The sequence below is a fragment of the Stereum hirsutum genome (assembly GCF_000264905.1).
Source record: "Stereum hirsutum FP-91666 SS1 unplaced genomic scaffold STEHIscaffold_1, whole genome shotgun sequence".
NCBI lineage: Eukaryota > Fungi > Basidiomycota > Agaricomycetes > Russulales > Stereaceae > Stereum > Stereum hirsutum.
The window spans coordinates 3,430,300-3,454,818 of record NW_006763131.1 but is presented as its reverse complement, the minus strand read 5'-3'; the positions used below and the strand labels follow the sequence as shown (position 1 = coordinate 3,454,818).

Genomic DNA, 24,519 nt, shown 5'->3' with positions numbered 1-24,519 from the left:
ACCCAGCATAGCGCTTTGACCTTTCGCTGTTTCTTTTCTGACTTGGCTGAGGACATCACGAGCTTGTTCGTATTTAACCTCTGTGGACGCTTTGCTACAAGTACTGCTGCACGCGACATAATAAAACACACTGTCGATACTTTTATTACCCCGAACAACTGAGTTCTAATCAGCCATGGCCATCCCTCTACCCTGGCCTCTCTCCCGCGTCGTCGTCCCGAACATAAACACTGCTTCGTCTTCTTCCTCTTCCTCTTCTTCATCATCGACAACAACTCTCGCACTGCCTAACACTTTGCCACAAGCACCACCACCCAACCTCAAACGCCGAGTCTCAGTCTCTAGTCTGCTACGACACTACGAAAAGCCAGGCGTAGCGCCTCCTTCGTCGCGCGTCGACCCAAGCGTGAAGCAGCAGGATGGGCTTTCGATGACTTTGTGGAGCGCGGCGAAGCTGGGAGTCGTCGTTGCGTTCAAGAGTGAGTTTTGTTCTGCTTTATTCGGTTTGCTCACCGCTGCGAATGCATAATTCGTTTGCTTTCATCTTTGGGTGTGGTACGACCCTTGAGGTCACCGAGGCGCTACTGTCGGCGGCCACTGTGGCGCTTGGACCCTCGATGAAGGTGGAACTGGACGCGGTGTGTATCCGCCTCCGAATGTTTCGGATCCTGCGTCGCTCTCTGGTCGAGCTGCGATCGTGTGACTGTTTGGAGACGGACCTCATTGGTTCCGCTGGTTTCACTCCGCGCCGAACTGGTCAGCTGAGCGCGAATGAGATCATGGCTTGCAATGCTGAACTTCAGGCTTTCCGTTTCATTGACGGATCCTGCATTCGCACATCCTCGCTGTTGTGGTGGTTGTTTGGTTCGAGAATGATGACTTGTCGGTTTTTGTCGTTCGTGTGCTTATTTTCGTATTTGTCTTACAGCAACGGAGCTTGCAGCAGATGTCTTCACACATACTATCTGGGGACCACGTAAGAAGTCATGGGGAATCCAGATGACTATCCTCTCCTCAATCATGCGCGGCGCAGGTCAGCACTCCCAACTCGTTGACATCGTAAGCCCGCTCTCTCCTCTTCCCGACACCACATATCCTTGACACATTTATCTACTTTTACTAACATCTAACACTTCGCGCAACAGGCCACAATACGCACCTTCATAAGCCTCGGCAACCTCATTCCATTACCCTCAGACGCTCTAGTCACCCCCCTTACCTTCCGTGTCCGTAAACGCAATTTGCGCGGAATATTGGCTGCGTTTGACGCCCAGGAAGACGGATCGAGGGAGCTGTCAGGTGAATGGGTCGTCAGTAAGAAGTTGTGGCAGAAGTTGCAGGCGGAGTGGAAGCATGGGCAGCATAATAGTAAGGACCAGGACGAGAAGACGGACAAGGCGGAGCCAAGAAAGCAGTACGAGGAGAGAGTAATATTGTTTTTGCATGGCGGTAGGTTGTGTCTCAGTGCTCTGGATGAGGACCACACACTTACGATATTATCCGTAGGCGCGTATTATCTGGCTTCGCCTGCCACTCATAGGGGAATAACTGTCCCATTATCTAAAGCAACCGGCTGTCGAGTATTTGGTACGGAGTCATTCATGTTTATCTTGGAGCATCATTCAATTGACCTTCAAGTTCTTTTCATACAGCTCTCGATTACCGTCTTGCACCAGAAACACGATTCCCTGGGTCGTTACACGACGCAGCGACATCGTACTTACGACTCGTCGACGACCTACATATACCACCGCAGAATATTTTAATCGCTGGAGATAGTGCCGGAGGCGGTCTCTCGCTCGCTCTACTTATGTACCTTCGTGATAATGACTATCCCATGCCCGGCGGTGCTATCCTAATGTCTCCATGGGTCGGTGCGTATCATTCTTCCCGTATGCATTATGTCTTTCCATCTGCTCTGACGCTCATTGCATCTATATTTCTCTCTTCTGAAGATCTAACTCTCAGCTGCGACTCATGGGACCGCAACGCCGCCTTTGATATCGTCCCCATTCCCGCCATGGGGGATCACCTCGACCCAGTAGCCTGCTACCTGGGTCCCCACATGGAACGCTACCTAACCCACCCTTACGCCTCCCCCCTCTTCGGCACCTTCCAAAACCTTCCCCCGCTGCTCGTACAATCCGGCGAAGCCGAAGTCCTGCGTGACGAAATTACGCTCTTGGCACACAAAGCAACGCTCGCGGGAGTGGAAGTGCGACACGAATTGTACGAGGATGCGGTCCATGTGTTCCAGGCGTTTGCGTTTCTGGACGCGAGTAAGGAGGCATTTGCGAGCTGTAGGGAGTGGGTGAGGTATACGTTGCCAAGGATTGCGAGGGAGAGGGGCAGGGAAGGATTGGAGAGGTTGGAGGGCGAGGTAGAGAGGGGATTGGAGGTCGAGATTGATAATGAGAAGGCGAGGGTGGTTAGGGCAGATGGTGTGGAGAAGATGTGGGAGGATAAGGAAGAGATGGCGGAGGGTTCTGGGTCCGGGTCTGGATCTGGGACGGAGGACGATGGGAAGGTGGAGGGTGAGGGAGATGGAGAGGGTGGTGACGAGACTGATGTTGGTGGAATGGAGTCCAGTGCGAGTGGTGATCTTGGGTTGAGGCTGGTCAGGAGTCATGAAGTGCCGACGCTGTCTCCGATTGCCAGGAAGCCTTCGTCCGCGTCTATTGGAAAAAGTTCAGGACGGAGTTACGAGCATCTGAATTTCTTCACTGCGAATCGGGCTTCGAAACAAACGCCATCTCCAACGCATATCCATCAAGTTACATCGTCTTCGATCACTCCTCCTCACACCAGGCGGCCCAGTTCTTCAAGTCGCTCATCATACAGCCGTACTCCCAACATTTCTTCCCTCAAGATGTCCTCGACCACAGCCGAATCGACCCATCTCTCCGCACCAGCACCGGGAATACGACGATCGAGCACAAGTCATCCAGACATTTCGAGCTTGGTGAGCCAGTGGGAAAGGGAGGGACCGGCCAATGTCACCATGACGTTCGGCCCTGGTACGTCAGACGAGCGAGAAGACGCCTCATCGAAGACGACCTCGGGTTTGATGACGATCGGGAGACGGAGGAAGGCTTGTTCGTTTTCCTCGCCGCGGGCTTTTGCGACATGATAGGATTGTTCTGGTGGGTGTTTGGCTTTTTTTCTCTCTTTCGTGGTCCTCTACGCCCGGTTATCAATGGAGTGAATTCCAGGTTTTTATTTTTACAAGTTACTACCGTGCGAACTTTGAACTCCTAGCCTTTTGCGTCTGTATCACCACCTTGCATTCATCGTTATTCAATGCACACGTCCAGTTTCGCTTTGCTATCCTGAACATATCCACGCATTTGACCTCCTGCCTTCAACTTTGACGCTGTTCACTTATCGCAGTGTATCGCAAACTTTTTTTTTTCTTTCGCCGCGGATTCTCATTATTTATGCAACCAGCAATAATCGATGTATCCACTGTTTCTGTACTTCAGGATACCCTGCATTATGATGACAAGCAATGCGTGAGCGCGGATACGGACTGAATGTCTGACATATAGCAGATATACTGACAACATCCCATACTTCCAAACAAACAGGACCGATGCTTTCAAGGATCTTCACCCCTCGAACAACGTCACGGACGTCCTCAGAGGCTCTATATCCAAATCCTCTCTCGATATCAACCTCTTGACAGCGTTATCCCTCTAACTGAGCTGGACACGATTTTCACTCTCGGTGGATTTACGAGCTCGAATCACTCCTCCGTCAAACCCGCCGTCCGATGTACTACCCCATGCTCACTTTGCGGCCGGAACGTTTGGCCTATCACTGGGCACCCACAACTTATTTCGTGAGAAAACCACTGGCTAAGGACGTTTACGCATAAAGCATCACTCAGAACATGTCGTGATGGAATAGCCGCATCCGATGTCCCAGTGAGTTGTTTCCCAGACGGGCCTTGGGTGTAAACTTAGACCAACAGCTGGCTCACACGAAGCTCCGGTCGGTCTCTTCCCTGGCGCCCACTGATGACCACTCTTTCCTGATTCCCCACCTCGACCTGACGCTGCAACCTTGGAACGATAAAGTCGTAAGTTGGTTTGCTTCAGAATTGTGGGATGTCACTTGGGTTGCTCTTCTGAGTCTAAAGTCCGAATCGACAGCGAAGGGGTGGCAAGAGACAAGGCAATCTGAGAATGGACTTCGAACATGCCACCGACGCCTGCATCTGCGCGTCGGCTCGGTCTAGCGACAGTGCAGCCATGGACCGGCTATGGAACCTCGCCTTCCGCTACTTTCTCGACGTTGCTCGCGACGTTGTGCGCTCCCATGTCGCCTTCATTCCCGGTCTGTCCCTTTACATCAATGTCGACACCATTTTCGATTCGCTGGGCCAGGTCGCCGCAGACCATGCGGATGAAGCCCGCGAGATCATTCAGGGGGCATACGGAGAGATTCAGAGGATTCTGGATGAGAGTAAAAGGAAGAGCGGAAATTTGGAGGATGTGAGGCCGGATGTGAAAGTCGAGCTGTTGATTGTTTTTCGGAAGAGAACGGCGGAGTTGTATGAGCTGGGCAAGAAGGTGGGTGGGAATGCGGTGCATGAGGTCTTGGAGAAGAATACGCAGGCCATGAAGGATTTGGGTAGTGGGTATGAGCAGTTGAAGACGTTAATGGGGAGTGGGGGAGCGGAGGTGAAGAAGGCATTAGATAAAGCATCGACTCAGAATAAGGTGCGACCCACCTTTTGTATTCGTCCCTTTTATTACTTTGAGGGTGTTTGATTGATCAATCTGTGTGTGTAGTATTTCCGCAACGTCTTGGCACGCCGGCGGCGAGATCATAAATTATAAACCAAGAATACTAAATGATCACGACGCCCGGTCAAGGGTGTGGTATTGGAAAAGAGTTATCGTTGCTGTGGTTCTATGCCTCGCACTTATGGTAGGAGTAAATGAATGAATGAGACGGGCTTGTTTGTTCAGACTGAATACCTTAGATTCAAACAGCGCTATAATGGTACATGGTGTATCCATAAACACAGATGCAGTGTAATTGGGCATGCACATATGAATTGTCTTGAATGCGACCTTGGCAGCCGGGAGCATCACATCATGAAACAACAAACGCAGGACAATATGAATCAGAGGATATGATACGCTGAGAGAGGTACACATCGTAGTCCGAAGAGTAAACAAAGCAGGTGCGAGAATATCATGGTAGAGCAAGAAAAGCAGACATTAAATGGCGGAGACCAAAAAAAAACGGAGAAGACTCCGGGAACAAGAACAACAGCACGCAGAGTCACGGCACAGGACTAAGTTAGTCCAGAGAGAGAACGGGTGGCAAGAAATACTGTATACTGTACGAGTAGATCACAACCCAACATCCTTATGCGAAGTCATAACCTATCCAACGCAGCCTCAAATCTCACCCACTGCAACCTGGAAAATCCACCTGCCGCCATCAGACTCTTTTTGATCTCCTCCCGAGAAGATTGCTTCACATTCTTGATGAACTTGAGGTCGTCGATGGTCGAGATCCCTTCCCGATCGAGGAGACTGGCTGTTTTGTCGGGCAATTCGGCTGCTTGGAGGAAGCGCAGGAGCTCGGCGTCGTTGCCAGTCTTCTTGGAGGGCAGCACGGGGGACTTGGCTCTGATTTTGTTGGAGGTCGAAGCCGTAGTCTGTGGCTTGGGGCGCATTGTAGATCTGGTGCTGCGATTGGTGCCAGCGGTAGCCCGCGTTACAGGCTCGGAATCTATACATGTTGATGAATAAGAGGGGGAAAAACATTGCCGGGACAGATGGATTTGGGGGTTATGATTCATCGACAGACCTTCATCCTTTCTTTGCGTTGTGCATGTTCGTTTGGGTCTCGGGGTTTGGATGATTTCTTCTATCTCTGAGACGGAGTCCGCTGAGCCTTCGCGTCCTCTTTTCACCGTACGGCCTGAGGAAGTGGAGTGGTCAGTAGTTGTAAGGTCAAATGAATTGGTGCATGCCGACCTTTGGTTGTGGCCTATATCATCAGCGAGAGCAATATCGAGTTAGCTAAGCTTACTCAACTTGAAGCCAAGTGCATTGCTGTTCGTAATCGAAAACAAACTTACCTTCATATCGTCCTCGTTTCGCAGAGCCCAAAATCTTTCACGTCGATACTTACTGTCTTCAGATAGGACGTCTCCATACGTATTGCGTATTGCTTTCTCGACGGTGCCATAACCACATATGTAGCGCTTAATAAGATCCCTTCTACTATCGTGTTCTCTATCATTGTCGTAACGCACGAAAGCGCGGATGATGCGCCTATAGGCTGACGTCAGAAAACATTCCTGGCTCTAACTCAGGAATGAGCCAACTCACCTCTCCTTCTCCGTACGATCCTTGTAAAGGATCCTGTCACTGGGCCCATAGTTGCGCAACGTCTCCGTTTCTTCGTCACTCTCCATATATGTCAACGGGGTACCTTTCCTGCAGAAAACAGAATCAGCTCGTGCGACTACATATACTCAGATATACAGCAAGCTTGCCTTTCGTGGTGGTCTGAGATATGGGACATGGTGGAGAGGCGGGGCAAGATGCAGGGGCGTAAGTACTTGGCTGTGCGGTCCACCTCGTCTGGCTAGGATTCTCACGGGGTGCAGGGTCGGTCAAACCTTATGGGCTGGTCCTTGGCAGCCCCTTCGACCTTCAAGCGTCAAGACCGTCAGAACCTGTGGAGCACAGGAAAAGTTCCATCAGAATTAAGTGCCAGAAAAGGCTGGAATGTTCGTGAGCTTAGTATAATTATTCTGGGTACTATGAACAAGAAAACAAACATTTCACGCGGAGACCATTTTGAACACCCTACCAAGAAAGAAACACACGTTACAAGAAATACACGCTACATGGTCAATCCTCGTCGTTACACTTTGAAATCGCCGACCGGAGTTTCATCCATTCGAGTAAACTGAACTGTCTTGAGTCTACTAAGACCTTCCCCAGCACATCCTGCAGAGTGCCTAAGTCAAGCTCCCTGAGATCATATAGATGTGCTCGTGTGTGAATCCCATGCGCGCGCAGGGCATCTGCATGCTTTTTTCCAAGGTTCAGAGGCCGGATAAATACTAGTATAGGGTCTGGGGCCTCAGCAGAGCCCCGGCGAGCATTCGATGGCCCTGCACGGGGAGAAGTTGGAGGTGAAGTGCTGGAACCATCGTCCGAAGAACCGCCTATGGATTGGACGCTAGGAGTAGGTGAAACTGAGAGCCAGCCCATAAGCAAATTTCTGCCGAAAACATGATAAATAGAAACACACACAGCGTACTTCACGCCTCGCCTTGCGAGGAGGTGGCGCCGGCTCAGGTTCCTCAGATAGATCCATGTCGAGGAAACCTGCGTCCTCGTGTAGGTTGTCGTTGTATGGATTGTTATTAACAATCTTTTGGACTGTGCGCCGTGTGTACTCAAATCTTTTGGAGAGGGAGGCGACGCTCTCGCCCTTGCGTGCTGCTGAGCGTATCTGGGCACGACGAGCTCGCCGTCTGTGTCAATATAGAGTGTGGGCGGCAGTCATCAGCCGACAGCTAATGTACACAAAAGATTATTTGAAAAAAAAAAGATTGGTACTTGCCTCTCGTCAACAGATGGGATTCTGTGGGGAGGCATCTGATAGACGCGATCTACTGAGTAGACGACTCCAAAAACACAAACAAGTTGAAACTTTAAGTTCTGGTCGCCTCAGATCGCCTTGGGTACGGAGTGATAAAGTGTGCACAGACGACACGCAGTGCGCAGGAGCGGCTGCAGGCTAGGCTTATGAGTCTCCAGATACCTCACACACGACGGTCAACGTATACTAGGTCGTTGAGCGAGAGCAAGGCCGTGACGTGCCGTGCCCGGACGACGGGGGTTAAAAAGTTGAATTGCTGAGATCAAACTCCGCGGATATTGCCGAGACGCCACCCGCGCTACTGTAATAGTTCTCTCGACTTGGTCTGCTTGGTCACAGTTCGTGATTGTCTCGTCCAGTGGACGCACGGCGGTCTCTCCTCTCCCGAGAGCACCTCGCGCGTATATAATACCCGTTTTAGGAGGTCTTTTCTTGACCAATACTTTTCTTGAGCCACCATGAACGTTCTTACCAGCCCGGGCGGCGTCCTCGCCACTTACGATTCCAGCAGTGTGGATGTATCAGTGTCGTCCTCGCCCGCCCAGCTCACCACCCGCAGGTCGGACGTGAGTTCTCAACGGGCTATTTCAGGTGTCTTTCAACGGACTCGTAGCATCTTGAATAACTTCGTGAAGTTGCGTCCTGTGAGGTCATTCATATTCCTCTACTATCATTCTAGCACTTACTGTTGTGCGTCCGCACGGTAGAAATTCGATATACCTGCTTCAGGCTCTTTTGGTCCCCTGACAAAAGGTACGTTATTGACCTCTTCCATGCTATGTGCGTGTGCATAATAGCTCTCTGTATTCTGATAGCTACCACGTCAAGTGGCTCGCGAATACCTTCGAGGCAAAGGTCCAAATCGAGCGTTGTGACCTCGCAGACATCATCCACTCTCGGGGGAAGGTCCAGCACGAGCAGGTTATCTGACTCTCGCTCAGGGGTAGGCGTTACACTGTAATTTGTGGCTTTGTATTACGCTTATAATCAATTACAGGTGTCTTTAGACGAAATGGAGCAAGTATGTATTCAGCTTTGTCCGTTTGCTCATTGCGCATAAAGACTGACGTCGTATTGTGCACCAGTTGACGATGAACATGATCCATGATCAAAATGCTTCCGGAAGTATATTTTATGAGGTTGGTAGTAGTTCTGCTTTACGATGATTAACGGTAGCTAATCATAGCTTGAATTGGCAGGCTCTTGACGAGCGGACTGCGATGGACAGCTCATCGCAAGGCTATGGCGAATGCTTTACCAAGGTGAGTCACGTATGTTTCTTCATCAGTGATGACAACAGCTCAGTAAAGATGGATATCATTGTACAGACGCAAGCCGCACCCATGGTAGCAAACCCCTCATCTCCCAACACGCTCGTTGATTCGTCACTTGTAATGAAGGTACGCACTCCGCTCGGAGACGATGGAGGCATGAGGTTAACAACGATTTAGACTGGCCCGTCGGTTCAAAGCCTGTCTCCCGTGATTGAGCAGTCTGAGACCTTTAGTGATATGTCTCTGCTTGAAGCACCGAGCGCAGCCACTAGCGCGCTGGGTCGTGGTACTGCTTATGTGACTGCACTAGAAACTCAGGTATGGGCACCACCCGTTACGCTCCTGCGTTGCCACTGACAACATTTCCACCACCATACAGAGTGATCCTGAAGACTCATTGTCCATTTGCCCTGCACTCGCCCTCGATCGGCATACCCAACCCATATCCTTCTCCGCTCTGGATTTGCAAAGCGAGTCAGCACTTCCTGCCATCACCTACACTCTTCCTACACCAGTCTGCTCCCAAGGACCGATTCTTCCGACTCAAACTTCCTTCACCCCATCATCTTTCCTTGCTGCCGCCCACCGCGCTGCATCCATCAATGCCGCAGCCTCGGCCACTCTGCCCAGCCCGCTTCCCATCCCTTCACTTCCTCGCTGCTATCACGCACTTCCATCGGGAGCTCAAGAAGGCTCGCTATGTGAATCGTGCGAAATGCAGATGTTGGCATGTAGGATTTGGTATCAAGCGTCGGACGCAGGCACGAGGGGGACGCTGAGGGAGCCATTTATCAGGCCCGGGGAGAGTACGAGGATAAACAGGCTGGTCACAGAGGCGTTGGGGATCGCCATTACGGGGCCTGCGGATCATGCCCTAAGGAGCAACGGCGATGGAAACTCGAATCTGTTGGCGAAGAAGTCACGGAGACATGGGAGCGTCGACGGCGATCGTGAAGAGCAGAAAGTTATGGAAGCAGCTCGCCCTGCGATTTCACGTCGTTCGTCTCTCTCAGACGCGACGCGCAAACTCATGTCGAGGGGATCTGGAAGTGTGTTGAGGAGGATGGGCATGACTCGCTCGTCGTCGGAGGGGTCGCCTAGGATCACAGGTGATCCTAGCAAGGTTGATACGCCCAAGCCTAAGTCTAGGAGATGGAGCGAGATTTTTGTTCCGAGGCATTCTGGGCTTTGAATTCGAGGAATGTAGTCTGGTACTGCGTCCATCTTTCGCTGCATGCCCGATGACTCACGGTATCCCATATTTGTCACTGTACTTGTTTTGTATCACATATGTTTTGTTGGAATATCTGTAGCATGTTTTTCTTTGTAGACCGTAGACTGTCAGCTCTTTACCTGTCATGATGCATTTCGTACTGTTGCCGCTTTGTAGCACTAGTTATACTACTCTATCATCATTCGCACCTTACCTATCGGCTGTACTCCATGCTATCCAGACAAAAGCACATTCTCATTGGCGGGCCAAGTAGTCGGAGGCATCTGCCGACCAACAGCGGCTGTGCGATACGCCCACACTCTCGAAGTGGCCACCACGATGATCTCTCGCTGCCAGTCGTTCCATGATCATGCACAAGGTAGGCGCAACTTATTTACCGGTACGACGAGATTATCTCAAAGAGTCCCTGAAGAAATCGAACAGGACATGCTCTATGATCCGCCTTGTTAGTAGACTTGGTAGCATAGGAGAAAGGAACCCTGGAGGGTCTGTGGAGTATGAAGGGTTGAGGCGCGATAGCACCTCGACCCGTAGTTCGAGCTAGACCCAAAGGTTTTCGCCCTTTTCTATCAAAACTTCGTTACTCATCATGTAGTCTGTCTCCCAACCTCGTGTATATAGGACTTACCAGAGATGGTTTCCTACAAGGACAGAGTATTCTCGGAAATTCCCGGATTTATACTTTCGACGCTTCTTGCCAGGGCAGGCCAGCCTGACTCGCCAAACTTCGTCCGGTTCTCTCAGAGTGTAATCCTGCATGTCGTCGCCCCAAGGTCTGTAAGCCCTGTCTGAATTTACATCTGATTCTAACGTACTTGTTACAAATATAAAGTGATGGATCCTATATCTGCGACATACACAAATCCTGACGCCCATCGTCGCGATTTAGAAGCTGAGGAAACGCGCCTCTGTCTCGCCTTGCAGTCTGTTCGAGCTCGTATCAACAATCTCGCCACCGTTAACACGCTTCCGCCTGAAACTCTCATTCAGATCTTCGCAGACATCGCGTTTATCGACTTCCCATTTGTCGACAAGAACCGGCACATCCCCGCCAATCTCGGATGGATTCGAACCATTACGCACGTCTGCCAACGCTGGCGGCATACCGCTCTCGCAGCTCCCTTGTTCTGGACGAATATATGAACATCCCTTGGCCCACGATGGGCTGAGGAGATGTTTCAACGCTCTCGAAATATACCCGTGTCTCTCTCCTGGACCGTTGCCGAAGGTTCCACAGCAACGCCACTTGATGAATACCTACACGCCCAATTATCCCAATCCAACGTGTTTGCAAACGTACGCAGTCTGAACATGACTGGGAACGTATACATGATCCCACTTTTGGTGCACCCAGCCTCGGCATTGGAGGAGTTCTCTCTCCACAACTACATTGAATGGGTCGATCTGCCTGCACATGTCTTCGGTGATTCTGCACCTAAACTACGGACACTATACCTGTATCAGTGTAGTGTCCCATGGGGGTCAGAAGTCCTCAATAACCTCACTCACTTCACGATCGTCTATCCTTCCTGCTATCCAGACGCGTCCGGGGCGCCCGTCTATGACGATGAAGAAGACCACCCCACCCATGCACAGCTATTAGCATTTCTTCGCAATGCCCCATCGCTGGAATTGATTTCGCTGTCGCACGCTCTACCGGTCGTCAGTAAGGACGCATCGCCAGCCAACGGTTCTCCGATCGTAACGCTGCCTCATCTGAAGACCTTGGTCCTGACGGGACGCGTTGTCGACTGCTTGGCATTGCTGCGGTCAATATCTTTCCCGCCCACGGCGAACCTTACGCTGTGTTGCACCGCAGACGCTGGGGCGCCACTTGGAGAGCGGTTACTCGATATCGTCCCACTGCTCGTAGCACGCGTCGAGGACCCTGCTTACAATAACTTGCCGATTCAGGAGTTTCATATCCGGAAGAACGACCGGTTGACGATATCCGTCTCTATTGACGTACCGTCGTGCATCACAAATATCTCTGGTACGACGACGCCACAAATGGGAACCAATAGCAAACGCGTCAATGTGTTCACTGCCATCTTCAACGATTCCTATGACGATCTCGCGTACCAGGCTTCCGTCGATATTATCCGGTCTTTATGCCGAGCTCTTCCCCTTTATGACCGCGTCGTTGACCTCTTATCGTTCGAATCGAGAAGGGAAGACCTGGCCAAACGCGACTGGCTCAACATCTTCTTTCCCTTTCGCCACATCCGTCGCATGGACTATTCCGGACTCATGCTGCCATATGCGCCCCCCGATACCACCATCCCGCCGTCAGCCTCGTCACAACTCCCCTTCCACTTCAACGGTCCCATATCAGAAGAGCAAGTCGCCCTCGAACCTGGAGGTATACAGGAATCTTCGCCGGAGAGTGACGTTACAAGGCCTATTTTCCCTGGCTTACGGAGTTTGAAGTTCAAGAACATGGATTTTGGACGGGGCCCCAGGGTTGGGCTGTATGCACAAGGGTTTTTGAGGGATTTGGTTTGGCAGATGGATGGGAGGAAGAAGAAGGGAGTTCCGCTCGAGGAGTTGGTGATCGAGGATCCGATGAAGGTGTCGGCGATGGAGCAGTGTAGGGCGGATATTGAGCGATTGAGGGAGGCGGTGAAGGTGGTTAGGTTCGAGTGATTTCTGCGGTCCCATTTTTGCACCATCTATGTAAGTCACCGTCCTGCAGTTTATCAGTGAAGTTCGAGTGTTTTAGCCTGTCCAGTTGTGGAGAAGTACATATTCTGTAAATTTCGCTGAATATAGAACTCCGAGATGCCCAAAGAGACTCTGTCTATGAAGCCCGCCATAGCGGAAGACAATCAGTCATTGTGGCGCTCGAAGTGGCACAAGTTAGTTCGTTCCCGTGAGAGAATTCTTCGGAATGAGTCCGTGCCGAAAGCGCTCGGGTTGTCCGATATTTCTTGGACTCATACCACTACCCTTGCGCCTATCTTGCGTTCGTCTTCAAGATTGCCGCTGTACATATCCACGCACCTCTTCTACCATGCCCACTGCCTCTACTAGTCTCAAGGATCAGCACGCCAGTCTCTTTGACGACGATGACGATGAGGGCTGGGAGGACATGCCGGTCGTCCGCGAATCCGACGAATTTGCGAACGGCCTTGATGAGGAGGACCAGAAGAAGTATCGCTACGTTCCTCAAGCGAAGAAAGACCCCGGTAAGAGTGCGGCAGCTGGATCCGGAACGACCGCCAATGCTACGGGCGAAATTATGGACGTGGATTACCGTGGGGATCAGTGGCGGTCGAAGGCTGAGGATAATGACGAGAGCGAGTACACGAGGTTGCGGATGAATGAGGAGGAGGACGCGGACGAGGTTCATCTGCGGACGAAGTATCTCTTCGACGAGGACAAGGCGATGACTCCGCTCAGCCAGATGCAGGCGACGAAGAACATGCTGACGGAGGCGCAGCGTATCGCGTACGTCGGGCTTTGCGCGCTTGCGAGCAAGGAGATGGCGGACCAGCTTCGGAGGGTGAACGCAAAGGAGTTGAAGCCTGCGATTCAGAATATGGAGCTTTGGGCGTTGAAGATTCTAGGCAGGCTATACTATCATATGGAGCTCGCCACTGCAGGTAAGTTGCCACCTCCACCGTTCTCTAAACCGTTAGGCTATTCGTTGATGGAGGCTAAACGAGACTGCTAGAACAGAAGATGATTGAGAATCTGGCGTTGCATGGTGTTCGGGCTGACGATCTGGTACCCTCCCTGATGACCACTCATACTGTCGCTAATCCTGAGTACGACCCCGTCGAGGCGAAGAAGCAAGCCGAGCAGAAGAAAGAGGATGACGAGCGGACATTATTCGAAGAGCAGGACGATATTTCCGAAGTGACCGTATCCCTGGGATCGACCTCTCCCTCTCTGCCGAAGTCCTTTTCTTCCCCCTCCATGTCATCACACGACTCCAAAACGTTCCAAACAACCACCCGTGTCCTAGAAGACACATCTACCGCCCAACTTGCCGGTGTAACCACTTCCCTATCATCTGTCGACGAGAGAGTCACGCTCGACATCCGGTGGACTGTACTCTGCGACCTGTTCCTCATCCTCATCGCCGACAGCGTGTATGATGCTCGATCACGTGTCTTACTCGAATACGTCGCCATTCATCTTGGTCTGGGCTGGTTAGATGTGGTGAAGTTTGAACAGCGAGTAACCGAGGCACTCGAGATCCAAGAAGGAACTGAGAGAATAGAGCAACGTGAAGTAGTCGAAGGGCGTCAGAAGTCCTCACGGAAACGAAGATACATGATGGTCGGTCTCGCCACCCTTGGTGCGTCTGCATTCAGCTATTCCGAGTATCGCCGCCTACAATCAGCCCTGCTCATACACATTCTTGCTTCTAGGTGGTGGCCTTGTAATTGGGTTATCTGCCGGATTGCTCGCCCCCGTCATTGGCGCAGGTATCGGTGCTGCTCTCACGACAGTTGGTATCTCTGGTACGGCCGGTTTCCTGGGTGGCACAGCTGGTGCGGCTGTAATCACTACTGGTGGCGTTCTCACTGGTTCTGGTATTGCTGCGCGCGGTATGTCTCGAAGGACGCAGTATGTGCGAACGTTCGACATCTTGCCATTACACAACAACAAGCGCGTCAACTGTATTATCACTGTACCCGGGTGCGTTCTCAAGAGTCTGTGTTACTTCCTCAAAGTCTTGCTGATAGCAGTATCCTCCCAGGTTCCTGAACGGATTGCAGGATGACCCGAGATTGCCCTTCAGCGTACTGGATCCTATCGTCGGAGACGTCTTCAGTGTACTCTGGGAGCCCGAAATGATTCGAGAGACTGGTAGTGCCTTGAAGATTCTCACAACCGAGGTACTTACCCAGATCGGACAGACCGTGCTACAAGCCACGGTCATGACCGCCCTCATGAGTGCGCTGCAGTGGCCCATCAGTAAGTATCGAAATGCCACAGTCTCCCACCTAATTTTGATTGACGTTCCGTCCTGCAGTTCTCACGAAACTCGGTTACCTGATCGACAACCCATGGTCGAACGCCCTTGACCGTGCAAAGTCGGCGGGCAGCATTCTCGCCGACGTTCTCCTCCATCGCCACCTCGGCGTGCGGCCCATCACTCTCATCGGTTTCTCGCTCGGTGCTCGTGTGATCTTCTACGCTCTCCTCGAGCTCGCCAAAGCGAAGGCGTTCGGCATAGTGCAGGACGTCTTCCTCCTCGGTGCGAGTGTGACCGCGCCGCAGAAGACGTGGTTTCAAGCTCGGAGCGTAGTGTCCGGACGCTTCGTGAACGGATTCGCCAGGAATGATTGGGTGCTCAACTACCTATTCCGTGCGACGAGTGGAGGTCTGAACACCGTCGCTGGTTTGCGACCCGTGGAGAACGTCCCTGCTTTGGAGAACGTTGACGTTACGGACAAGATCGCGGGACATATGAGCTATAGGACGTTCATGCCTCTCATCCTGGATCAGTTGGGGTTCCCGGTATCCGCTGATCACTTCGACGAACCGGAGGTGAGCTTTCTTACGTGCTCTGCAACAGGCTCCTCTGTCCTATTTGTGTCTGCCGGGCCTTGGGGTTCATTCATGCATTGCAAATAACCGTCTTTCCAATTGCCTTTTGACTCCACCCGTGGAGTGCGACTTTCCTCTTTCCACCCGTCTCGCTGATCGTCGCTGATTTGGCTATGTCTGCTCAGGAACCTGATTTCGAAGAAGACCGGATCGTGGTCCGGGAAGGTGAAGAGTACCCGAAGAAGAAGAGTTGGTTCTCTCGGGCAAAGTCCTCGGGCCACACTCCGTCGACGTCGACCTCCCGTCCGCCGTCGGCTTCGTCTTACAGGACGCACAAGCGGGTGGCGCAGGCGGCTCCGTCTGCGACGACCATCGAGGACGAGGACCTTCCGCCGCGAACGACGACACCCACTCCTCATTCGGGGGCACAGACGCCTACGTCCCCTGGCGTCGATTCTGAGTTACCGGCGCATGCTGGATTCGATCTGGCTGCTATGAAGGCCGTCATTGGGGACAAGGAACGGAATACCCTCGAAGGCGCTATCGTGCCTCCTACGATCCTGAACGCTGCGTCGCAGTTCTCCCCACCCCACACTGACGTCTCTGCCATTCGCTCCCAATCCGCACCTCCACATTCGTCTACACCTCCTGGTACCTCAGTGGGGTCAGAGGAAGAAGAAAGGGACGCCGGGATGACGCCAAGGACACGAGCTCATGAATTGGACGGCCCGTCCGAATTTGCAGCCCCAGGGCCCAGCAGGGGTGATCTGAGCACGACGTTCTCCCGGACGTTGTCGCTCAGCGATTCACGGATGCAGGGCGCAGAGGAGACGTTGACGTCATACGCTAATCCCTCGCGCCTTCCCAATCCCAATCCCAATCCCACCCCTTCCTCCTCTTCGTCCTCTGCGTCTTCGTCATTACCTCAGTCTCAGTCTCAGTCTCAGTCAAAGACATTCGGCATCGGTGCAACGTCGGAAGCGGAGTCGGAGTCGGGGATGGAAACGGGCTCGGGCTTTGGCGCCCCGTTCGGGTCTTCGTACTCGACGTCGTCATTCGGGGGTGGTGGATACGGTTCCCGGGCTCAGACTCAGAATCAGAATCGAACAAGCGAGAGATACGCGGAGGAGGAAGAAGAAGAAGGGGGCGCTGGTGACGAAGACAGGCCAGGGACATCGTGGGCTAATATTAACGCTGGTTCGTCGGCGCCACCGCCACTGCCGGAGAAAGACTCGGTGTACAGTGCATGGGGAGCAGGGGCGGGTTCGGCTTCGTGGGCTTATTCGAACCCGTTCCGGACGACGGCGGCGGGTGCGGATTCGTCGGGGGCGGGGGCCTCCACGGGACTTTCGTTTGGCGGGGCGGACGGGTCGGTGTCGGTGTCGACGATGGGGGATCCGGAGTTTGGGGCGGATCCGTGGGCTGCGAGGAGTTCGGGGGCGAATAACGCTGCGAAGTTTGCGAGCAATCCTTGGAGTTGAACGTTGAATGGTTGGACGGGGATGGGGATGGCGTTCCATCATCACTGGTCAGCGTGCATACGTGCGAACGTTCGTGAGTGGTTTTCGCCGTGGGTGCACGCCGCACGCGTTTCTTGTTGATTCGTTGCGTTGCGTTGCGTTTGGTTACTGGTTGCTGTTTCGTTCGCGCGCTTTCGTTACGCCGGGGGCAGTCGGGTCGGAGATGACCGGTTGAGCAGAGGGCGCGGATAGGCGTGCCTTGCCAGTGTCACTGTTCGGGCTGTATCATAGCTGCGAAGGTTTCAAGCTCAAGTTTGAGGCGGGGAGGGATACTTAGCGCTGGTTTATTCTTGATTTTGTCCGGCACTTTACACACCGTGTGCTCGTTTGTTTGTTTGTTTGTCTGTTTCTGTTTCTGTTTGCGCTTCCCCATCACCATGCATCATCATCATCAGTGGCATCATTTCTATTGCATTGTTTCACGTTGTTTTGTTAGAAATCGAACAGGCTTTGGTTTAGAGTGCAGTGCAGCGAGTTATGTACACGGCAGGTTTTTGCCTCGATGTCGAGTATGTTTAGCATAGCCCGTGGAGCGAAAGAGAAGCGGATAACGGTGTGTTTTCTGTATGCAGCTTCTCGTCGCACATAAAGTAACAGAGGACAAGGCTTCGCGGAAGGACGGCGTCCCCTGCAGGCTCTGGTGTCGCAAAGCGATCGATACGGTGGCGGAACTCAGAAAGGCAAGGACTAGAAACATATGTTGAGCACCTGAGCAAAGAGAGCCGGAGCGGGCACAGAATGGAACGAGTCGTGCGACGGAGGCTCGATGTAAGACACAGTAGCAGGCCAAGAGAAGCCGCGGGCACCGTTGGAACATATCGCCGTGGGTAGGTGAAAGGGGGTTGGTGGGTGGAAGGCCCAACTTAGATGATATGTTTCGTGAGGGCTGAGAAGGGGAAAGAGAAGGAGGAAAGGTGCGCACGTTGTGATGAGTGGATTGGGGGAGATTGGATGATAACAAAGGACAGAGAGCGGTTATGTACGTTCTGTGCTTCCCGGCGAACAAGAACGAGATCAGCCGACGAGGGACCGGCGAGCGGGCGCGGGTGCGAGTGCGCCAAAGAGCAGGGCGTGGGAAGGGACGGTTTGAAATGTGGAAGCGCCCTGCTGTCGTCTGTCTGTTTTCGCTGCACCTTGGACGGTACATATATACACACCATGGCTCTCCTCCCGCTCTCCCCCAAATAATCCCGCCCTCAAAACCCCGAGGGTCTGCCCTGCAGTCCTCCGTCGTGCTCTTCCTCCCACACCTATCCATACTCCGTCACCATCACCATCCCACGCACGATGCCTCACTCGCTGCGCCCGTGTCTCAAGCACGACGGCAGTCCCTCCCTCGACCACGAGCCAAACCACTCGCCCTCCTCCAGCCCCTTCCCCTTCGCCGCCTGTTCCAACGTCTCCGCTCCAACCCGTGTTCGTTTCCCTCCTACGCCCTCCCTCGTCTCCACACACCTCACCCACTCCCCACGCTCCTACGATCGCGCTCCCATCGTCGTCTCCCCAAACGCGTGCGCCCTCCCCGCACGTAACGACCGCACGTACACCCCCTCCTCAGAACCCAGCGCGAGACGCTCACCGCCGAGATCGTCCGCGAAGACGATCAAGGGCAGCTACTTTCACCCCAAAGCGTTCGAGGCCTGCGAACGCGAACCCATCGACGCACCCACCATATCCCTCTATCCCCCACCACCGTCTTCGTTCGCCGTCCCTGCCCTCGTGCACGACCACTCGTCATCAGAGTCGGACGAATCGGATACGTCCGTCACCACCCCACCCGATCCCTCGCATCCTCAGCTCCTACCCCCGATATCCTTCGCAATGCCCACTCACTCGCACGATCCAAAGGACGACAGGATGCGTTCGTTCTTCTCGCAACCGCCCTCTCCCAAGTCGGAGCGGAATAGTAGAGAGAAGAAGAGGAGCCCGAGTAGGACGAGGGGACAGAGGCTGCCGACGAAGAGGAGCGAGTTCGCTGTACCAGATCTTGATGACGACGGCTGTTTAGGCGGGTTCTGACCAGACGGGCAGAGTCGAGGAAACCTAGAAGGCGTTCAATGGAATCCTTCCTTTCCTTCTATCTCTCGACTTTTTCTCTGTTCGTCTTGATATCCCTGATCGTTCATCATCATCATCATCATCACGATGCAATGGCCTCACCCCCACCCACGCACTCACGACCACCCCTCGCTTGATGCTCTTCGACATGCGTTCGTGCTCGTATCCGTATTCCTCTCTTCGCTTCTCGCTCTCGCTATGTGACGCCCCTCTCACGACTCCGTTTTTCCGATACCCGGCACATTTACCCCATCCACGCACCCCATCCACACATTTCCCATGTCCTCATCATTATATCTATTGCAATCCAATCAATCCAATCCAATCCAAACCCGTCCCGCCCACCACTCTAATCTTCTCCTCTTCTCCTTTCATTGCTCGTCGTTAATTGCTAGCTGCTTACCACCCTGTTGTACTATTGTTGAATCGTCGTCGCTGATCCTCGCAGACGGATATCCGCCCATGGACCTCTCTCATCGAATACCTTAATTCCCTAATGCATTCGTTTTTTCCAGACCTGCCTGTGTGCGTGCCTCGCTCACTCGTCCGGTTCTCCTCCCCACTAGTACTCCTCAAGCTTCAAGGCTTCAAGGACTTCAAGCTCCGCAAGCAGGCAGGCAGGCAGGCAAGGCCCCAAATTCAAGGCACCATCACCCCCCATCGACAGCGCCATCGCCATCGCCAATCGATTATTTTCCCTACGCTTTCCATCCATCCATTGCATGTATTTGCACCATGCACCATACACCATCATGACGGCCGGCTCACCCCCCTCCTTCACTTTGAGCCGGCTCAAATCTTCAATCTTCAAATTCAAACTTCGGGGCGTTCGGACACGGAACCGTCGTTGTGTTGTGGCAAAGCGTATGTTCCTCACGCGCACGGGCGGCTAAGGCGGCAAACGGGAAGGGGAAGGAAATTGTAAGCCCGCCTGCAATGTAGGGTGGCGGACCAAACCTCCCTGACGGTTAGGTACCAGGTAACTTACCATGCCAGGTCAGAGAGGGCGGTAACTTACCAGGTAAGGTACTCGGAAAGTCACCTCACGTGCAGCAAAATATGATTTTATGCACAAATTTTCTCGCGCACAGCGCGATGTCTCCTGCATGGTTGTGTGGCGCCACAGTACTAGTGGACTTTGCCTGGGAGTGCCTACCCTTTGTGTTGTGCTCATTTTTGTTGTAAGACGGAACTGTAAATGCTTGGAATTACTAAAACTACCCGCACAACATGGACAATACCTGCATGGCTAGCATTTGATAAATATTGTCATGATATTCTGACCAAGTGCCCGCAGAGCTCGGCAATGTCCGAAATATCTACCACCAATCCTCCTAAAAAGGTGAATTCGCTTCAAACTGCGGTAGAACACAATATACGTTGTGCTATCTTCCTGGGCCCACAAATTACTTTGACAGAAATTTATTTGACAAGCCTTGGTGAGGTGGTGACCTTGTGGCAACACGTGACCTTTGGGTACCTAACCTACCCTCCTCAGAGGGGTCAGTAAGTTACTGGTTCCAAACCGGTAACTAACCCGGTACAAAACGTTTTGGGTACCAAACCTAGGTTCGGTCCGCCACCCTACTGCAATGTGCATACGCTGTTTCAACTTTCGATCGAGGGTCACCGGTCAGCCGTGCGTAATGTGCGACTCCGCTCGTCTCCGAGGGGGCTCCGATGTTTTGCGTGCAACTTGAAGCAGGCGTTCTGATTTCGTGTTCTCTGCTTTGACGAGGACGCTAGCGCTTGGATGGACGGCTTGTGAGCTCTGTTGATGTCGGTCATGATCACTTATGACCTCTACTTATCAGCTTGGGTCTTGCGTATCGACAAAGTCATCACACCGACCGATGAGCACTAGCTTAGTACGTTCTGCGCGCACGCACAGCCGTTCGTCTGCACTTGCTCCGTCTGAATCATCTGCATTCGGCGCTTACAGGTGAGCCTAAGCGTTCGTGCCTATCTACTTAGCTTGCTTTGAATTTTTTGTTTCGTTTTGATCGCAAACATCGTCACATCGTCGCCCGGAACTTCTGCTGGGTTTCAAGTCGGAGTTTCCTCTTGAGCGAGCCTTTTTCTTTTTTGCGCTAGACTTCATTTCAGGCGCACCATCATTGTTGCCTATCGTTGCGTTGCGGGCTTACTTAGAGCAGGTGTTTGCAGCCTCCGCTGTAGTGTCAATGCTCACAGTGCTCCGTGCTCCGTGATCCGTGCTCTGCCGACGTTTCTTTTGTGTTTGTGTTTGTTTCGTCTTTCGTCTTTTGCTTATTGTGAGCAGCTCTCCTCACGACACGAGGCTCACGACGACACGGAGAAGGACACGGACACGGACATGGATACATACACATGCAACTTTTCGTTATTTTATTCCGTCTCGCCGGCCTCGGGAATGGAATGACGCAGGATATGTAGAGTACAGGGATTGGACGACGACGACGACGACGATCTTGTTTTTATAAGTGACGGCTCGATCGTTGCACTCCGTGGAGAAAACAACAAACAAAACAATGATCAGCTCTCCTCTCTATCTCTCTCTCTCCTGCCACTTTGCCACACGCTGAAGCTCTCGGAATCGGAATCGGCACCTCGGCGCGAGCGTTCCGCGCCCGCACCCGCACCCGCTAACGGGCCACCCTTGCACGTGTGCACGCCGAATCCGGGGCTCGCTCGCGGCTCGGTACTGTACACTTTTCCGGATCCCCTGCAGCTGCTCTTCTCCACAGTCCTTACGGTCACTTGCAAATTCGGATTTTCAGGGCATGCAGACATGCATGTTCCGTTCCATCTGTGACCCGTTCGACGCTCGTTCCTTGATCCTCGATCCTTGAAGCTCGATCGTTTGCTTTCACTTCCAACTCAATGTCATCTCCTTGTTCTCCCCTCGGCCGGCGCGCTCGTTTCTGTCAATGGCGCCGCGAGATGAATCGTTGAATGGAACGCTCCTCGAGGCTCTCTTGCAATCTTACGGCCATGAAGCTTGAAGATTGCAAGAGCTTTCTTCTTCAGCGCTCGGCTGTCGGAGGTTCTTTTCTGACCCCCCTTCGTCGGTGTGATCACTGATCACGACATCGACATGACCGGTGGCATTGTAGCAGGTCGTAGCGGCGCAGTAGCGTAGCGGCGCAGTAGCGTAAATCGCTCAACGAGGCACGGACGTTCTTTCCGCAGAGTGCACAGTGGCACAGGCTCTTCTGTCTCGCTTTGGGATTCTCTGCTGTTCTCTACTGGGATCTCGGGTAGAAGCTGGCTTGAGGCATGATGCATGAAGCTTCATATCTGAAGTCCTGGGTACGGGCTGGTACGAACTTGTGATGTTTGATGGGTGTGCAGGTGAGTTGCTGGAACGGGGAACGTCTGCGCTCCTCGGGATATCTCTCTCATACTGCTTGTGGTCAGGGTGTACGTACGTGGTAGGAACACAGCTATCAAGCGTGTTACTCGAGAAGAAAGTATGCAGTAAGTGCATCTGCCTTTGCCAAACTCGTGTTGCTTGTGCCACCCTGCTTCCTTCACCGACGACGCACCCGGTGGCAGAATGCAATTTGGACAGTGCATTGTTGTTGATCTCGGTCCTGGTCCCGGTGTGCGGTGGACGTGCTTCTGAATAGCCGGACAAGACGGAAATGAAACGTCGACGAGCATGGGTGCATCCTGCTACTTTATCCTAATCTTGGCTATGTCCCTATCAGCTTCTGCCAATAAGTAGTGGCGCAGTGGCGTGTGCCAGTTTCCATCCTTGTAACATTCAACTGCGAGGAGAGTTGCATGAAACGAGTGGCGTGGCCGATCTTCCGCTATCTTTTCGTTCTCTCTATCGAGCGCTCGCGGTCGCAGCTCGCACAGTTCTTCGTGTCACATCTTCACAATCGGCGGGTGAAAAGGGTCTTTACTCTCGAAACGCAGCGCTACGCCTCAGGGTCTTGGCATAGCCCACAGGTCTGATACTGATTCAGACGCCTTTTATATCTGTGGGTGTGAAGTTCCAAGCCTTGCAATGTGAGCAAGGACCGGGACGTACATAAATATGCATGCTCGAGTTTCGTCCGATGACTTCGCTACCGATCGCTTGCTTTGTGAAAGGACTCACGATGACTTGATTGGAGGATGGAGGCAGGCCTTATACAGCGCATATCAGAGAGCGTCTCGACTTCGACCTTCTCGTATTCATCTGAGCTTGAGTCTAACGGACGCGTTTTGTTATGTATGTTGAGCTCGAGACTCTGCTCGAGACTCTTGTCAGCGGTCAGCCTCGGTCTGACCGGCGGCGACCTACCCTAGACCGTGATGCATGGGACGCGTCTGACGAGTCAGAAACGGTCACCAATGCGGATTTATGAACGAAGTGGGCAGATTCTCTACGTGCACGCATATTGAACGAGACACAGCGCTAGTTATACAAATACCGCGTTCTTCCCCCACCGTCTTCTCACTGGCAGACCGGCAAACTAAGCGCTGTGATTAGAGGTCCTGATTTTTGACCTGGTGACTCTCCTCGACTTGCTCCTACAAAAACATCCCTGCGCCCACAGATCAACACCTCTCTCCATTTGGCAGGGACGTCTAAGTATACGACCGCATCCTGCGATCTTCTCGCTCACGCGCTGATTTGATCCGGAGAAGTAACGAGAAGGGAGCGATACCTCTTCTGTCTTCTGCGTACATGAAAACGGGAAGACTCGACTGCAGAAGGGAATTCGTGCTCCCTGAAGTGTATCCAGTTTGTTGATTAGGCCTCAGGGGCTGACAAGGTACCGATGTGCTTGTTCGACGGGCTTCTCGCTTCTGTTGTGAACCGCGGGCATTGCGATTGGCTCGTTCTCGTACTTACACTATGTCTATAAGGATATCTGCCAAGGAAGATGTTGGTTTGCGGACATGGCTTCATTGAATGACAGCGCACATTATCTGGGAGAAATTGGAGAGAACTACATAGACGGATCTTGCACATACACCTTCCCATGTGTCATTGCTTCCTCAGAGTGCGGGAAGCCTTCTGACTGTTCAATCTCTCGAAAATATTTCCACAAGGAGACGCGGTAGTCCTTGAGCTTGAAGGCATGTCTGTAGGTGTGTACTTATAGATGCAATGGGCGGAACTAGCGATATCGGGAGGAAGCAATACGGATCTAGCTCGAACTCGACTGTCAGACGTCGTTGTCATGAGATACAGGCTAGGGGTCGTCGCGCAACCACTGGTAGCTGGGGTTTGACTGAACTAATGTCTCCGGAGGCATCTTCAAACAGTAGTCTATAGGTCTCATGGACACTGTTGAAGGACCCT

General features: G+C 52.7%; 8 protein-coding genes across 8 annotated transcripts; 6 read left to right on the top strand and 2 right to left on the bottom strand.

The window, feature by feature from the left end:
* Window positions 1-306: 306 nt before the first annotated feature.
* On the top strand, window positions 307-3,441 carry STEHIDRAFT_71946 (uncharacterized protein). Its single transcript, XM_007298138.1, has 6 exons — window positions 307-479; window positions 929-1,059; window positions 1,146-1,449; window positions 1,507-1,587; window positions 1,653-1,874; window positions 1,956-3,441. Exons 1-6 carry the CDS (start codon window positions 431-433, stop codon window positions 3,128-3,130), a joined length of 1,962 nt encoding a protein of 653 aa, XP_007298200.1. The 5' UTR covers window positions 307-430; the 3' UTR covers window positions 3,131-3,441.
* An 812-nt stretch (window positions 3,442-4,253) lies between these two features.
* On the top strand, window positions 4,254-4,775 carry STEHIDRAFT_152156 (uncharacterized protein; the record flags this gene model as incomplete). Its single annotated transcript, XM_007299065.1, has 1 exon — window positions 4,254-4,775. The coding sequence occupies one exon, from the start codon at window positions 4,254-4,256 to the stop codon at window positions 4,773-4,775; it is 522 nt and encodes a 173-aa protein (XP_007299127.1).
* Window positions 4,776-5,122: 347 nt separating this feature from the next.
* STEHIDRAFT_144119 (uncharacterized protein) lies at window positions 5,123-6,557 on the bottom strand. Its single transcript, XM_007299064.1, has 6 exons — window positions 6,524-6,557; window positions 6,357-6,464; window positions 6,104-6,299; window positions 6,000-6,012; window positions 5,830-5,943; window positions 5,123-5,751 (listed from the first exon to the last, which is right to left on the bottom strand). Exons 1-6 carry the CDS (start codon window positions 6,550-6,552, stop codon window positions 5,393-5,395), a joined length of 819 nt encoding a protein of 272 aa, XP_007299126.1. The 5' UTR covers window positions 6,553-6,557; the 3' UTR covers window positions 5,123-5,392.
* A 272-nt stretch (window positions 6,558-6,829) lies between these two features.
* Window positions 6,830-7,807, bottom strand: STEHIDRAFT_117800 (uncharacterized protein). Its single transcript, XM_007299063.1, has 3 exons — window positions 7,606-7,807; window positions 7,293-7,516; window positions 6,830-7,234 (listed from the first exon to the last, which is right to left on the bottom strand). The coding sequence occupies exons 1-3, from the start codon at window positions 7,638-7,640 to the stop codon at window positions 6,885-6,887; spliced, it is 609 nt and encodes a 202-aa protein (XP_007299125.1). The 5' UTR covers window positions 7,641-7,807; the 3' UTR covers window positions 6,830-6,884.
* Window positions 7,808-8,004: 197 nt separating this feature from the next.
* On the top strand, window positions 8,005-10,337 carry STEHIDRAFT_165056 (uncharacterized protein). Its single transcript, XM_007299062.1, has 9 exons — window positions 8,005-8,288; window positions 8,352-8,397; window positions 8,460-8,587; window positions 8,642-8,665; window positions 8,730-8,783; window positions 8,844-8,906; window positions 8,973-9,044; window positions 9,096-9,236; window positions 9,298-10,337. The coding sequence occupies exons 1-9, from the start codon at window positions 8,103-8,105 to the stop codon at window positions 10,108-10,110; spliced, it is 1,527 nt and encodes a 508-aa protein (XP_007299124.1). The 5' UTR covers window positions 8,005-8,102; the 3' UTR covers window positions 10,111-10,337.
* A 133-nt stretch (window positions 10,338-10,470) lies between these two features.
* On the top strand, window positions 10,471-11,833 carry STEHIDRAFT_165055 (uncharacterized protein; the record flags this gene model as incomplete). Its single annotated transcript, XM_007299061.1, has 3 exons — window positions 10,471-10,510; window positions 10,565-10,925; window positions 10,985-11,833. A coding segment is annotated over exon 3 (507 nt), but the record flags the coding sequence as incomplete, so codon positions are not given.
* A 1,279-nt stretch (window positions 11,834-13,112) lies between these two features.
* On the top strand, window positions 13,113-17,648 carry STEHIDRAFT_165053 (DUF726-domain-containing protein). The gene is made up of 6 exons (XM_007299060.1): window positions 13,113-13,757; window positions 13,829-14,458; window positions 14,532-14,802; window positions 14,864-15,081; window positions 15,140-15,657; window positions 15,843-17,648. Exons 1-6 carry the CDS (start codon window positions 13,166-13,168, stop codon window positions 17,136-17,138), a joined length of 3,525 nt encoding a protein of 1,174 aa, XP_007299122.1. The 5' UTR covers window positions 13,113-13,165; the 3' UTR covers window positions 17,139-17,648.
* A 711-nt stretch (window positions 17,649-18,359) lies between these two features.
* STEHIDRAFT_144115 (uncharacterized protein) lies at window positions 18,360-19,747 on the top strand. The gene has a single exon (XM_007299059.1). It carries the CDS (start codon window positions 18,465-18,467, stop codon window positions 19,194-19,196), a length of 732 nt encoding a protein of 243 aa, XP_007299121.1. The 5' UTR covers window positions 18,360-18,464; the 3' UTR covers window positions 19,197-19,747.
* The last annotated feature ends 4,772 nt before the right edge of the window (window positions 19,748-24,519 follow it).

Coding starts and splice junctions, on each gene's coding strand:
- STEHIDRAFT_165056 (XM_007299062.1), top strand. CDS start 8,103: ATGAACGTTCTTACCAGCCCGGGCGGCGTCCTCGCCACTTACGATTCC. Junction 8,289..8,351: donor ACTTCGTGAAGTTGCGTCCT/GTGAGGTCATTC, acceptor TCCGCACGGTAG/AAATTCGATATACCTGCTTC. Junction 8,398..8,459: donor TTTTGGTCCCCTGACAAAAG/GTACGTTATTGA, acceptor GTATTCTGATAG/CTACCACGTCAAGTGGCTCG.
- STEHIDRAFT_144119 (XM_007299064.1), bottom strand. CDS start 6,552: ATGTCCCATATCTCAGACCACCACGAAAG. Junction 6,300..6,356: donor GATCGTACGGAGAAGGAGAG/GTGAGTTGGCTC, acceptor GTCAGCCTATAG/GCGCATCATCCGCGCTTTCG. Junction 5,752..5,829: donor AACGCAAAGAAAGGATGAAG/GTCTGTCGATGA, acceptor CAACATGTATAG/ATTCCGAGCCTGTAACGCGG.
- STEHIDRAFT_144115 (XM_007299059.1), top strand. CDS start 18,465: ATGCCTCACTCGCTGCGCCCGTGTCTCAAGCACGACGGCAGTCCCTCC.
- STEHIDRAFT_71946 (XM_007298138.1), top strand. CDS start 431: ATGACTTTGTGGAGCGCGGCGAAGCTGGGAGTCGTCGTTGCGTTCAAG. Junction 1,450..1,506: donor AATATTGTTTTTGCATGGCG/GTAGGTTGTGTC, acceptor TATTATCCGTAG/GCGCGTATTATCTGGCTTCG. Junction 1,875..1,955: donor CCTAATGTCTCCATGGGTCG/GTGCGTATCATT, acceptor TCTCTTCTGAAG/ATCTAACTCTCAGCTGCGAC.
- STEHIDRAFT_165053 (XM_007299060.1), top strand. CDS start 13,166: ATGCCCACTGCCTCTACTAGTCTCAAGGATCAGCACGCCAGTCTCTTT. Junction 14,459..14,531: donor GGTCGGTCTCGCCACCCTTG/GTGCGTCTGCAT, acceptor TCTTGCTTCTAG/GTGGTGGCCTTGTAATTGGG. Junction 14,803..14,863: donor TGTATTATCACTGTACCCGG/GTGCGTTCTCAA, acceptor GTATCCTCCCAG/GTTCCTGAACGGATTGCAGG.
- STEHIDRAFT_117800 (XM_007299063.1), bottom strand. CDS start 7,640: ATGCCTCCCCACAGAATCCCATCTGTTGACGAGAG. Junction 7,517..7,605: donor ATCCCATCTGTTGACGAGAG/GCAAGTACCAAT, acceptor ATATTGACACAG/ACGGCGAGCTCGTCGTGCCC. Junction 7,235..7,292: donor GGCGAGGCGTGAAGTACGCT/GTGTGTGTTTCT, acceptor GCTGGCTCTCAG/TTTCACCTACTCCTAGCGTC.